The sequence below is a fragment of the Malaya genurostris genome, chromosome 2 (assembly GCF_030247185.1).
Source record: "Malaya genurostris strain Urasoe2022 chromosome 2, Malgen_1.1, whole genome shotgun sequence".
In the NCBI taxonomy this organism is placed as follows: domain Eukaryota; kingdom Metazoa; phylum Arthropoda; class Insecta; order Diptera; family Culicidae; genus Malaya; species Malaya genurostris.
The window spans coordinates 67231725-67247671 of NC_080571.1; the positions used below are offsets into that span (position 1 = coordinate 67231725).

Below are 15947 nucleotides of genomic sequence, written 5' to 3' on the forward strand. Positions count from 1 at the left end.
TGATATTTAGTAGAAATCATGTTACATTTATCTGAAATACCCATAAAAATGATAAGATATATCGTTACCTCTAGATTCTACATGAATGTTACATCGTTTATTTAGATTTCAATTGAAACACAGTTGACCGAATCAAGTGTTTTGCACATAAATTTGTGCTGTACTCGTTTCCACTATAAAATGAAGTATTTAACACATGGAGTTCCATTCAATAGCAAAACACATCATATCCAAAGGAAAAACACATCAATGCTAAGTGAAAAATAATCTCGTCTTATATCTTAGTGAATTTGCACATGAGATCTTGGAACAAGTCGCTTTTGTTATGTATTGAAATGAAAAAGCACATTGAAGTTACATATGAATCGATCGTACAAATTTTTATTAGTGTAGGGATATTTTTGACAAGAAAGAAAATGACTACAGTATGGATAAAAATTTAAATAACCAAAAGTAAAAATACAATTCGCCGAACCATCCACAGCCTAAGAGCGCGTTCAGCAGTGTTCTAGTTCAAAATGCATAATTCTTGACCGTTTCTAAAGATTGAATCTGGACTCGTATTTCAAATAGGGGATACCGGGGTGAAAAAAAAGAATCTGGGTGGATCTGGACTCGTATTTCAAATAGGGGAGACCGGGGTGAAAAAAATTACCATCTTTGGTCTCTTTTGTATTTTCTGTTATATACTGTTCGAAAGCTTCAACCTGCAGTTGCAAAACGCACTTTATTTGAGGTACATTTCCCCACTTATATAGGCGCAATCTGACTCGGAGTTTACCAACCTCGAAATCGAAAAATGGTTGCAGCGAAAAAGGCCAGTCGCTTTTTTGACGCATGAAACAATCAAGCATGACCATATATTGCGTGTAAATGAAATCGTTCATGGAAAATATCATTACATCTTAATATTATTGATTTAGTTGAAAAAAAATATTGTGCAATAAGATGCAATTATTTTTTTAGTTAAGACCAAAATTTCACTGTCTAATTCATGGAAGCAATTCGCGCATGTAAAAATGCTGTCACCTGTGCACACAATCCATGGGAACTTTTTGGGAGCATTCAATGCAAACGTTATAGCGCTGATTATTGAGTAATTCGTTCCATTCAACGCACCACTTATCTAAATCATTCGATTGATTGGAATCTTCACTCTTCTTTTTTTTCGCGTCAATTTGGAAGGGTTCTTATGGTCCGTAGCTTCATAGCCTAGCCATGCAATTGTCCTGTTCAATAAGAATTGAATGTAAACTCAGAAGGTCACTCCCTCGCTTTGTGAATTCGGTTTACCTGAGTCCATATGGCTTATTAAATAGTGTGCATGACGTGTTTTCTGTTCGTTTTAAGAAAATTTTGAAGTTTCTTATAGTTTATTTTTTATTTCTCCCTAAGTATCCGATGAAAGCTCACTAAACCAAACGGAAGATAGTCACGTTTCAAGTAATTCTCACACCAAACTCACTGTAGTATGAATTATTAATTCCTGTATCAGTATACACCCTCGGGAGAGTATACATCAGCGTAATAACAATTCTAAAAAATCCTATTTTTTATCTTTTACTTGTTCCCTTTCGAACACACATCCTCTCGTGGAATTCAATTCCCGATAATACACACTCTGATTTTCGGTGTCGGAAACATTAATACAATATATACCTATCGCAAATGGCTAACACAACTGCACTTATTATATGGGACAAAACCTAACAACACTGCTACCGCCGGATGGTGTTTACCGGCAACCAATAGAACCCGGCGAACCAGATGCGGCAGAAGATCGACAGTTAATAGAAACCGGTCCAGACGATACTGAAGGCGGTGGTATCTGCGAAGCAGTCGGTAGTGACGAAGACAGAAATATGCAGAATAACTGTGAGCAAGGTGAAGTAAAGAGCAATAGTAGCAGGACTGATGTTGCCAAATATGATGAAAGTCATTGCCAAGAAACAGAAGTGATAGCCGTCGAAGTACAAGCAAACCGTAGAAATAGTAATAATCAACAGCAATCGAGAGATGACGATATAGCTGATAAGAGTAATAGTAACAGCAATGACAGTAGCCAAAACGGTAATCAACCATTGATAGAATCTGTCGAATCAAAATCGGAAGGTATTAATAATAATAATAATAATAACAATAACAACGAACAGCAGTCAATTGGAAACAAACTGTGGAAAGAAGAAAGATGACAGTTAGAGAACGATAGTGATAACAGAAGCAGTGGTAGGAGTAGTATTGTTATCGCTATCAACGACGATAGTCATGCAAATAGTGCACAGATCATTCGCGTCGAAGGCGATGATGTGGAAGATCGTAAAGACGACGAAACGGAGATCGACGTCGGAATCGATTCCGACGAGGAAGATGACGACGATTCAAACGAACAGCGAGAGCTACTGCTGCACAAAAAGAACGAAAAAAATAATCTTAATACAGAGGGAGGGAATGAACGCATCCGTTACAAGCACAACTTCGTGGAAGATGAAGAAGATGAGCAGGACGATGACATAATCGTTATCGTCGATGAAGATAGCAACCTCTGTGGTGGTGGTGTTAGCGATGAGCTTTATTTGAAGCTTAGAGAAATGGGTTGGTAGTTTTCTCACATATTTTGTCATCTAACATTATCTCAAATCTACAAACATAGTCTAGCTAGCTATGGTGTTAATTTTCTCCTTGATCGGCTATACTGAATCAAATATTCGGGGTAACGTTTAGCTACTAACAAAGTAGGCGATGCACCTATGTTTGACTTTGGACCAAAATTTATCACAATCTAACCTACTTTTTGAATTTCATTTAAAACAGATGACGAAGGCATCGCAGAATCAGGAATGTAACCACCGCGGAGACATGGACCGTTGCCAGAAGATGTGACACAGTAATCATATCTAATAGTCATGGAATCTTGAGAAAATTCGTCATTTAGCTATTTCGGTCATAGACAGAACAACCACTCGAAATTAAACTTAACATACTCCAGCGTACACTCGAGAAAAAAACATAGATCACAAATTGTAAATATATAAAAAATCTGCTTACTCGTAGAGAGGAGTAAAAGTTGTCATTGTGCTACTACGTATTCTACCTTTTAAATGTCGATAAACGAAATGAAAGTGCATACGTTACATGTAATCAAGAATTCTTTTATGTTCTTGACGTCATCGGAAAATCAAATCAGTAAAACGAAACGCAGTTAATGTGAATTTTTATTGTATTTATGCATGTGCAATGGACACTCAATCCAACCCTTTTAATTATTTTTTGTTGTACATAATGTAAGATGTATCATGGCAACTTTTAGTTACACAATATTTTAAATCTTACAATAAAAAGAAAAGATATCATATCAACTAAAGTAATAAGTGTTTTATTGAGTGAATTACAGCCCCGTACATTGTACAAGTAACACATACAAGATATCACTTTTTTCATTCGTGTAATATATTAATCGATGGATAGATCCGGTTTAACGATATACACATACAGCCTGTTACAGTTATTGAAAATTCGCTCATTTATTGTAACATTCGTCCCTAATATTCAATGCTATTATCAAAGCAGTAGTCTTCTTCTGCGCCCAATTATGACCCAGGAATCAGAACAAATTGGCTCAAATGACACGGTCCCCTTGATATTTGGAGATTTGTGCGAAATATTTCGAAACTGGCCCGGTCGGACACTCTAACGAAATCGCATAACCCGGGTGCCGTAAATATTTGAGTATTGACCTTTTGAATAAGAAATATAAACACTTCGCTTCCAGAGATAAACTAAATATTACCAGGTCCCATATGAATAATAACGAAATGCTGGTCACAAAAATACCATGGTAACACTACAGGAAACAAACCTTTTTCAATGTTTGCACCCACCCGCACGGCTTTTTGGCTGCCTGGGCAGCCATGGCCACCAGACGGCTACCAAAATTGATTCAGTGACTGCTGTCAAATCCAATTTGGCAAAACATAGACGCCTGTATCTTAGTTAGCCGAACGTTTTGATCTTTCCAGCTTCGCTGAAAATGTCAAAGATTTTGATGTGGACGAATCCTGGTGGATACGGTTGTATCGTTTGAGTTGTATATCTGGCAGCGGTGAGGCACTCGGTCACCAGAATGTCTGCCAGCCATATTTTCCCCGCTTTAGTCAGCCATCGGACAGCCTCTAAGGGCATATTCAGGAGTGTTCTAGTTCTAGATGCATAATTTATGTCAGTTTTAGGGCATGTTCAGGAGTGTTGTAGTTCTAGCTGCATAATTTATGTCAGTTACAAAATTTAAATCTGGATTTTATAACCAGAAAAACTGGCAGCCCCAGCAGTGTTTTACTCATGCTTCAAATATACAAAAAATAGAACGGCATCGTAGACCAGTTTCAAATTTTACAGAAGAACTGGTCGAATAAATAAAACTAGAACGGCTTGCTGGGGATACGTTTGTTTCAGTTTCAGTTATGTTATAGATCACCCATATGAATCTTGCAGCTCCTGAATTTGCTGTAAAATTTGTTGAGTTTTAATGTGCATTGTAACTCGTATTCTATTCAGAAGCCCACTTTATTCTTTTTAATTTATGTCATGAAGTTTAAGTCATTATGTTCCCAATCAGTATTATGTTCCCAAACAGTATGTGAGAAGTGAAAGAAAAATAAATTCGTAAAAATGAATTTAGGTAAAATTGAAAACATGCGCTTCCGGCAATTCACTAACTACCTGATGAGTTCTGCACGTTCTCTTTTGCGTTCCGTAACAACGGTAGATGAGGGATAACTAGTAGTGGGAACAATGTTTGAAATGAAAATTGTTTTTTCGTTTTTTTTTTTCTAAAAATGTGAAGTACTATACGAGAGTACTTTAGATTCGTAATTTGGTTATATCGAAGTGTGACGAATCAAAAACCAATCCTTTACTGGTAAATTTAAAGTTTTTTCCCAATTACCTATGGCATCACTTCCAATATAAAAAAGTGGCCAATACCAACACCAAGGTACGTTACCCAATTTTATTTTTATTCTGTATATGGAACAGTGCAATATTTTGTTTTGATTGCTCCCACTCCCACAGGCAGATTTCCTCCCAGACGGCTGGCTATGTCTGCCAGCCATTTTTGCCGGAATTCTGCCAGAATTCCAGGTAAAGTCTGGTAACAATGCAACAACCGTTTCCGGCAGAGAATTTCGCCTAGCGGTTATTAACGGTTCTTTTCTGTCGGATTCTTGTCATACAAGATTAGTAGAACCGTTTTGAATCGGTTCTACATTTTAAGGGCATATTCAGGAGTGTTCTAGTTCTAGATGCATAATTTATGCCAGTTTTAAAATTTAAATCTAGAAATTATAACAAAATAAACTGGCAGCCCCAGCAGCGTTTTATCTGTGTTTCAAATATAGAAAAAATAGAACGGCAGTGTATACCAGTTTTAAATTTGACAGTAGAACTGGTCGAATAAATAAAACTGAAACGGATTGCTGGGGATACGTTTGTTTCAGTTTCATTTACATTATAGACCACTCATATGAATCTTGCAGCTGCTGAATTTGCTCTAAGCGTCTTGGTTTTATTTTTTCAATAAAAGATACATATGAAAGGCAATAAGTATTGCCCTTCATGTATACTAGTCATGGAAAATGTTATTGCCAATAACATTACTTTCTCACTACCAAACATACTCATATTTAAATCTCATTTACCTCGTCTCAAGATTAGTTTTTTGTACGTACATTAGAGATGGTCGGGTATCGGGTATTTTACCCGAAACCCGACCCGTACCCGACGGGTTTTTGGTCGGGTACGGGTGAAAATTTTTATTTTCAATCGGGTACGGGTCGGGTACGGGTAAAAAATTTTACTGCTCACTCGGGTACGGGTCGGGTACGGGTAAAAAAATTTACCGCTCACTCGGGTACGGATAATTTTTTTTTCGGATCGATTACCCGACCATTTGTACTTCACATAAATATGTTTACACGTTGACGAGATTTTTTCATTGCAAAACAGATCTTCCGAAAAATAATCAATTTGATTCAAGGGGTTTTGACATTCGCGCCTAGGACCAGACCTGTCAACTGGCATCTTTTTCCAGAAAAAAACATAGTTACGTGAAAAGTTATGTGAATATTTCCCGCCCTACTTTGTTTATAACATATTTAATAAGACACTGCCTTAGCTCTATGATGTTGCGGTCGGAATCTACTTTTCACGTAGGTTTTAATGGACTGCCATTTTAAAGCTGTTTAATGCACAATCCAGTAAAAATTCTTTTATTCATATATTGCCCATACTCGCATATCAGTCTCATATCGATTTTCGCCAATTTTGAGTTTTTTTTCTGTGTCCCATATGCTAAAGTACCCGCATATCAGTCCCATTCAGTGCAAAATTTCAATAATTTCATTTGTTGCAATATTGGAACAGCAAAGGTGTATTACCGATATTTCATGTAATAATACCAAGATTTAGCATTAGGGAGCAAAGCAAAGTCTTGGCATTACATTCCTTCCGTGGAATTTGGCCTTTCTGTTTCAACAGACTTCGCAGTCGATTCTTAGCGTACAGAATCATTGCATGGCTAGTACTATGAATCCTACTGACACTAAGAATCCTTCCAGGTCGGGGCTCGAACATACGACAGCTGGCTTGTAAGACCAGCGTCCTATGCATTGAACCGTCAACCCGGGACCAGCATTAGGGAGCACAATAAATAAAAAAATTCGGAAATAAACTTTTGATCGTCTTTTTCTCAACATGCCGATTTCCCATATGGGACTGATATGCAAGTATGGGCAGTATATAAAATGTAGTGTAGTACTCATATCACATTCAGATACCAGAAAACTGTTATTTTAAATATTGGTTAGAGATTTTCAAAATTTTCATAAAAATCATTGGGATTCTTACCATAAAAATATGAACATTTATTTTAGAAAATCTGCATAGAAGTTCTTATTATTCTGCATTTCTGGGTGGTGTCACCTCACTTTAAATGACACCGATTGATGGCACAGCAAGTTGGGCTATATTGCTAGTTAATTCTCGTTCCTTTTCACTGGACTACAAGTGAAAATCTCGATGCGTGACAACGTGGAGTCGCAAAAGTAAGGGTGAAAATCTTTTCTCGTGAAATACTCAAATTTTCACCGTGTTCACTCGTTGAGGGTTCCACCGGTTCAATGGCTGTAAAAACCACCAGCTTCCGATAACATCGTGGGTGTGGGTTTGTGAGGTTGTAACGAATGTCTTTGCTCTTAGCAGTCAGCAACTTATGCGCCACTTCCAGATTCTGAGAGGCTGCTGATGCGATATTGGGGCTCGGCTAGAGACTCTCTCTTTAGGCGGGTTAACAGTGCTCAAACACCCGATAACAATCCGTCGTCCCAAATGGTCTACCAAGAAAATGTCCTAACTGTGACTATTGTTTAATGAGTGGAGATGAAATGAAATCAGCGGTGCGAACAATAAGAATTCAAACCCTCGATCACTTTCAAGGAATCATCACCTAGGGCTAATCAATTACACCGATGCAAGCTTTCATCTTCTATTCACGAATTCATTGTTCTATGGTGACATCACCCTCTGCTTACGACTAATTTACAATCACTTGATATCTAATCTGACCTGAATGTTGCTTGTGTTAGCGGTCGAACTGAGTAGTGAACAAGCACGTTGTGCAGCGTCCGGAGAACGCCTCGTGGACCCCGATGACTGAATAGACGATTCATGCGGAACATCGGTTTTTCGCTCCTCGTTCGTTAGGTCCTCCGACGACAGCCAGGTGTCTCTGAATTACACCCAAACTAAACTGATGGCGTAGACGGAGTCTAGCAGGTCGGGGAGCGACCCAGGCGCGATCGAACCAAACGGCGGGTGTCGGAATATCAAGAGGCCCTCGCTCTAGGTAGACCTCTATCGGCTCGGTCGAAAACTCAAACGTTGGGCTTTGGCTTGGCGGGTAGGCGAATCGAAGGGTTCACCACGTGTTTCGGAATTTTCCAACAATGGCGTCGATAACGACCCAGTGTTTCCGTATGGATGTGCGAGCGCCGGTATACGCACCCACGTTGAACAGTGGGATTTGCCTGTTCAACGTAAATCATTAGACCACTAATGTTTCTTTACATACGCGTTCATCGCTGAATGCTTACCAGTTGATAGTCGCACACGTTCACGTTCACAAACTAGTTATACAGTGTACAAGTTTTTGCATGCCTGTTTTAAACTTAATTTAGGTTTCAAATCAAATTTGCGAAATTGTATATCAACATTATTACCTAAGGTTTAACGTTTTATACATGCTAACAAAGCTTAATAATTACAGAGGCCACATTTCACGATCTAGTTTTAAGAAAAGTTAGATAAATAATATAATACAGAATTGTTTCTTTTATGCGTTTTGCTTTCTTACGGTGATCTCGTTCGGTTGACAAACTCCAGGCAAGTGATCTTTCAACTCCCCAATGATAGGCTGAAGGCCCCAAATTCGCAGTCAAACAATACTCAATACGTATTGGATGTGATCTACATTCCATCCCTTCTCACTTCCCTACTATCTCAATGAGGCCTTCTTTGTCTCCCATACATTGCGCAAGAGTTCATTGTTCTCGGCTCGGGATTGCTATACTTGGCCTATCTTTATCATTTCCTTCAGACCATTTGCGAAGGTGATGAGATCGGTTTGTGGAACTCAAAGCTATTTCGAACGCGCGCTCAGCAGCTCTGCCAGAGGCCGCAAGACGACACGCAAGTCTGCTGAAAGATATTGAGCTCTAGTCATTGGACGTTACTGTTTCATGCAAGCACATAGGAGGTGCGTTACAAGGTTTACAAAACGGGCATAGTTGACAGATTAATTTAAATCAAAATCATAATTAATTTTGCTTTGTAGTAAAAAATTGTAACCAAAAAAATTTCCTACGAATGTTCAAACTACTTACACTTGAAGGACTCACTGTTCACCATGTTCAAAATTGAATTTTTCTCACCGGGAATACAAGCAAATACAAATTATAATACGGAGTACTCCGACTAATTTTCAAGGACACATTTTGCATCGTGCGGTACATTGTCATGATACACTTTCAGAGTGACAATGTACTTTAACGAATTTCCTATAAAACTAGCAACACTGAAGGGTAAGAATAAGTTCACTATAGTTACTGTTTATTATAGTGAAAAATATGTAAACACAAGAGAAGTCAGAAGAACTATAATCTTAACCGAGGTATTGTAAAACTGGAGAGATGAAGGTGAAAGAATCGCGCGCAGCCAAATGCTCTACAAACAAGTAAATTCAATGATCAGCAAAACGAACACAGTGCTTGTTGATCTAGAGATGAAGGAACAGGAACTGATGCAACAAGTGAGCGCCATCAAAAAACGTACTACTGATGATAATGGGCCAACAGGCGTTGTTAGCGAGGAATTGGTGCGAATCGATGAACTGATGTCGGTTATAAGAAAAGTAAGGTTTAAAAAAAAAACATTTTAAATTATGATAAACAATCTCGTATGTTTTTCAGCAAATTCTAGATGATTCACGGTTAGACCAAATTTCAAAAATCCTTTGTCAAAATTGACAACGATCACGATGGCATATCAAAGTGGAAGATGTTTGCAACTTATTTAAGTTGAGAAACGGTGCGAAGGTCGGTTCATTAATAAGTCAGTATATTTATATATTTATTAAAGTGAGGTTACAGAATAAAAATACATTCCATCAACTGCATCATTACCATTTATTTACAATATATGTATATATATATATATATATATATATATATATATATATATATATATATATATATATATATATATATATATATATATATATATATATATATATATATATATATATATATATATATATATATGTGTGTGTGGTGTACATGTGTGTGGCTTATGAGCTTATATATTTGCAGACGGAGTTGAGTTTTGTTTACTGAATTCCTGTTCCTGCAGTTTGATATGTTGTATGGAATTTGAACTGGTCCATGAAAATACGAAGAGCCCACTCCCCTAATAGAACAGCATCTATAAATTCTGTATACTGAAATACATAATACAAAATTGAAGTAGAATAGAAATATGAATATCATTACCATTACGAAAGCTTCTCGGTTTATTAGCCGGCGATATTTGGACTGATTGTTGCAGTTTAATACAGCAAAGATAAACAAACAAGTTTGTTTTGCACCGTAGCAACTAGCATAAAGCGTTGCCAGAAACGATCTCCTTTCACATTTTCACACTATCGCAACGAAAGGGAGATATTTGCTAGGCTTACTTGTTCATGCTGTAAACAAAACATTGGCGATTCGTTTATATGGGACTTAGGGGTATTATTATTTGTATTTGATACAAGTACATTGTTTGATTCTTTGGTCAATTCACGTAAACGAACTGATAACACACTATTCATTTTAGGGGATGTTCGCATAACATTCATTTTCGTCACGTATAATATTCAATTTGGCATTTGGAACTATTTTACGTGATTTTTCAAGTGATTCAAATGTGAATTTGAACTTATAGTTCTAAAGAATTGGATCAAAAGTCGCACTGTTTCGTAAAAACCATACCTACCCAAAATTGAGTACAACTGTTATTACGACATATTGGGTAAATATGCTTCTCGAAAAATTTGAGAAGATATTACTCGCTTTTGTTGACATTTGTAAATGAAAATAAAATACCAAAGACATTGGAAATCTACAGGGTCTGCCATCTAACATTTATTTTTGAACTAGCGGTTATTTCGACATTGGTAACCTAAATGTCGCTTCTGATTTGACAGAAACTTAGCTGTATCCTTCCGCTGAACAAAAATGGTTGTGTATACGCTTGAGGACCGCGTGAAAATAGTGCAGTTTTACTTTCAAAATCATGGTAATGTTGCGGAATGTGTGCAAAAAAATCATCTTCTCGGATGAGGCACATTTTCATCTCGGCGGGTATGTTAATAAGCAAAATTGTCGCATCTGGGGACGGAAAACCCACACGTCATCATGGAGAAGCCGATCTCAGAGAGTGACGGTTTGGTGCGGATTTTTGTCTGGCGGCATCATTGGGCCTTTTTTCTTAGAAAATGAGGCAGGAGCCGCCGCCACGGTCAATGGCGAGCGGTACCGCGTCATCATTAGCGATTGGTTCTTCCCGTTACTTGAAGAGGAAGACTTGGACACCTTTTGATTTCAACAAGACGGCGCTCCGTGCAACACAGACAACGCTACGATCATCTGTGCACAGTCTTCGAAGATCGAATTATCAGTCGAAATTCGGATGTACAGGTAATTTTTAATCGGGTACGGGTCGGGTACGGGTACAATTTTTATTTTTTTTCGGGTACGGGTCGGGTACGGGTAATTTTTATTTATTATTGTTCGGGTACGGGTAATTTTTTTAATTTTCAATCGGGTACGGGTAAATTTTTTTGCTGATCACTCGGGTACGGGTCGGGTTCGGGTATAAGAATTTCTATACCCGACCATCTCTAACGTACATGCAGGATTGACGAATATCAAATGAAGTCGAATAAAAAAAAAGAAAAAAGAAAGAGGAGGGAAACATACAAGACACGTACGGCGAGAGAATGACGCAATTTCGCCTGGACAATTTTGACAGCAGCCGGAATGCAGCCAGCCTTCTGACGGTTGCCAGAATTCCTCACAAGCGGGCTATTGCTATCGTTTATTAATAGGATGAATATAGGACCAACGATAGGATGAATAAGAATCCATTGAGATGAAATTTGGGACAGAGTAGTGAACATATCAGAGGTGTTTTTAGCTTTTTTTGAATATTAGTTCAATTTCCAAGAAATGTGCGTCAATTCTCAATGTAGAGCAAGACAATTAAGCAGAAATATGAAATATTTACAGTGATTTCTGTGGCTAAATCAGATTTTTGAGGTAACGTCGTCACAAAAGAGTTGAAATAGGAAGCCGTTACCTTATTTAGTTCTATGTTGATATGTTGATCTTGTTATTTTCTTCCTTGAAGAAGAGGCGCTTTCATTGCTATCCAGCGAATGAAAGGGAAGCAGTGGTTCGTAATTCACGCTCGCGTACATTGGTTCGGTGTTGGCGGAATCATCGTTATTGCCAAGTGTTTTGTGCATTGTTAGCTGAAGCTGGCGTACTCTTTATTTATTTATTTATTTATGTTGGTCTGGAAGAAGCACCGTTGTCCTTTGATATAAATGTTTTCTTGTCCAGTTTATAACATGGCTTACCGTAATGAACAGCTGTTCAGCAATATTGACATGTAACCATCTGATTGTCTTAGTTCACGAGTGATTTTCACGGAATCCTTGCATCAGTCGAAAATCACAACCGAAAAAGTTTTCCCATACTTCTTTTGCTATAAAAAGAAACTCTCCGTACTGGGACATAGTTCTGCAAATATACTGATCATTGACCGATACGGTTTGAAGTCTTTAGCGAATTGAATGACATCCAACTCTCTAAAAAACTGGATGCAAACAACGTTGTTTGTCTTGTTGCATTTAAGCACGAGTACACGTTTCAGATCAAGATGTATTTGCTCCATAAGCAAACCTTCATGTTCTCGTATCGAAGGTCGAACTTTGCACTGCTGGAAGTCAACAATAATTTTATTTTTTCTTAGTGGTTTATGCATTTCGGAATCATTATATTAGGTCTGTTACCGTCACTGGTAACCTCAATTGAATGAACGCATTTTGTCAGTTTAGCGGTGCTGTTTGTAAGCAGACTTTTTTTGTTTGTCTGTTGGCAAACGGATGAGACCGTTCACGCTCCATATCGCCTAAATAGAGTTTCAAAACATTTGTTAACGATTCGATACGGTTTGAAAGCAAAGTCTTGGCATTACATTTCTCTTGTGGAATTTTGCTTTCTGTTTCAACAGAACTAAGAGCAAATTCAGCAGCTGCAAGATTCATATGGGTGGTCTATAATGTAAATGGAACTGAAACAAACGTATCCCCAGCAATCCGTTTTAGTTTTATTTATTCGACCAGTTCTACTGTCAAATTAAAAACTGGTATACATTGCCGTTCTATTTTTTCTATATTTGAAACACAGGTAAAACGCTGCTGGGGCTGAGAGTTTATTTTGTTATAATTTCTAGATTTAAATTTTAAAACTGACATAAATTATTCATCTAGAACTAGAACACTCCTGAATATGCCCTAAGAATCTAAACACTAAGGCTATGAACCATTTCGCGGGTAATTTTAACTTTTGGTTAAAATCTGACACTTGAGTGGTTATTTTGTGTCGAGTAGTTAAATTTAACTAAAACTGTGGCCCATTTCAAAATTTGACGGACGGAAAGTGTTTCGGGTTTATTTTCCACTGGAAATAATTTCAACTAAAGAATTAATATTAGAATTTTCATTGCAAGATTTTTTTCAGTGTCGGAAAATAACTATCGATCTGTCAAAAATAACCATGCTCTCGAGCAGGGTTATTTTTGACAACATCGAATTAACCGCTCGAGTGTCAGATTTAAACCAAAAGTTAAAATTAACCGCGACAATAAGCTTGCTTCTTATCAATATAACGTGAAAGGTAATCTGCAACACAGATTCAACCGTGTTGGCAAGCTGAATAGACGTACAGCGAGCGTAAAAGTTATCGATCGTTTATCATACAAAAAGAGCATACAGAAAGAGAAAAATTTAAATTAAAGCGAGTTACGAGTGACCGATATAGCGGTAATCACAACACCAGAGCAAAGCAAATCAATTACAAACTCAACCAAATAGGCACAAACACGCAAAACCATATAAAAATGGCGACGGTGTCAGGGTGCGTGATTTGAACGAGTAAAACCTAACCTAAAATTATCAACAGAAGTTACGCGCCAATATGAAAAAATCACGAATCCAAACGAGAAAGCAATATAAAAAAGCCACGGAGGATGCAACCAAAACTGGGAAAAGTCAAACAGAAAAAATCGCACAAGACGCTTGGAGCGATTTTGTGCTAAAGTCTAAAGGAGCGGATGGAAAGGAGCAATTTATCGTTTACCTGGAACCAAAAAGTTACGATGAGAACACAAGAAAACATCCGGTGGGCGTCGGCAAACTATTAAATGAAAACCAAATAAAAAACTTCTCGGACATCTGCGCAATAGGTAAATTCAGATTTAAAATAACATTTCTTGCAGCTAAGGATGCGATAAAAATGACAGAAACAAATTTAGAAGCGAGCAATCTGAAAAATTTCTTACCCAACATACTCAAAAAAACGATGGGAATCATTAAAAACATACCAACAGAGTACACAGAAAAAGAATTGATAGAAAACCTTCGATCGAACAAAGAAATAATCCAAGTTGAGCGGTTGAAGAAACTGGATAAAAACAAAAAACTATATAACACGAACAACGTGAAAATATCGTTCAAAGGTAAAGAGCTACCAGACAAGATATCACTTTACGGATGCTACTTCAAGACAGAACTTTACTTGTTCCCAGTAAAGCAATGTAAATCGTGCTGGGGATACGGACACAAGTCAAGCGACTGCAAAAGAGGTCAAAAATGCAGACGATGCGGTGACACACATGATGAAGAAATGTGCAATGCAAACAGATGCATCAATTGTAACGGAGAGCACAACGCAGACGACCGGGCTTGCCCAGAAAGGCGCAGGCAAGAGGCCCTATCAAAAATCATGCAACGGGACAAAATAACCTTCCAGGAGGCGGAAAAAAACTTAAAAAACAACAATATCTTTGAAATTCTTTCAAACTACGAAGAAGAATTTCCGGAGTTGGAACAAAATAGTATAAACACAAATTTCCATGGATGTAAATGCAGAAAAATGAGGCACACGCAATACAACAAACAAACACAATTGCCACCACCAGAAGCAAACAGAAACAAAAGCACCAAAGACAAAGATCAACGCCAAATAGCTGAAAACACACATAAAACAAGTGAATTAGAAAGAACCATTCACATCTTGGGGCAGTTCTGGAGAAACACAAGGGTGGTACGACAAATAATAAAGCTACAAACGGCGATCAATGCACAGATGATAACGGAAAATCAGGAAATCGCTTACGAAGAACTACTTCTGCGAATCAGCAGCACACTAAACGACATCATAGAGGAATTCACCTCAGAGCTCGGTGACCTAATAGAGAAACAACAAAACAGTTCCCCAGAAGAGCACTCAAATACAAACGATGAATAAAAACCTAAAATTATTGCAGAACAATATACAATCACTAAGACCATCAGAAAAAAGGGAGGAGCTTTACGTATATTTAAATAAAGAAGATATCGATATCGCAAGTATGCAGGAAATATGGTTAAAACCCAAAGAAGAGGTGAAGATAAAAGGTTACAAACTCATAAAACTGTGCAGAGAAGAAGGTTTCGGAGGTGTAGGATTCCTCATTAGAGAGAACATTGAATACACAGAAATACAACTGCCAAACCAACCAAAAACTTGTCCGTCAACGTTAAAATCATTTCAATATATATACCACCAAACAGAAACCTCTGCGGTAGAGAAATTGAAAAAATCCAAGAGATGTTCCAGTTCATCGAGAACTGCACGGGTGAATTAATACTAACAGGCGATTTCAACGCTAGACACCCACTATGGGAACCAGGAGCGCCACACTGTGACAAAGGAAAGACGGTAGCGGCAGAGTTAGAGAAATCCAAACTAGTGCTACTCAACGACCAAAGCGCGACAACAATACCTCGAATCAACAGCGTGCCTACAGCAATAGACCTCACCCTAGCTACAAAGGGAATAGCCGCAAAAGCGAAATGGGAAGTGCAAGAGCAAGAATTCGGGAGCAGTCACTTAGCGATAGTCACAGAAATACGTACCCAAACATCTGTAGTACCAGGAAAAATAAAGAAAATCAACAGTCAGAAAGCAATCAACGGACTAAACTCAATCCAACCACAATACATATATAACCCAGAAGAGATGCAAGCAATA

The 15947-nt window shown here is 37.8% G+C and overlaps 1 protein-coding gene across 6 annotated transcripts in view; it reads left to right on the top strand.

Moving 5' to 3' along the window:
• LOC131432613 (tyrosine-protein phosphatase 10D) overlaps nt 1–3356 on the top strand; it is a 94328-nt gene extending 90972 nt beyond the window's left edge. For 3 of the 6 annotated variants that reach the window (XM_058598978.1, XM_058598979.1, XM_058598980.1), the window contains 2 exons: nt 1753–2592; nt 2812–3356. In XM_058598978.1, coding sequence (XP_058454961.1) covers nt 1753–2192 — 440 coding nt within the window. In that variant the 3' untranslated portion in view covers nt 2193–2592; nt 2812–3356. The remainder of the gene's footprint in view (nt 1–1752; nt 2593–2811) is intronic. The other 3 variants (XM_058598981.1, XM_058598982.1, XM_058598983.1) reach the window with 1 other exon arrangement.
• The last annotated feature ends 12591 nt before the right edge of the window (nt 3357–15947 follow it).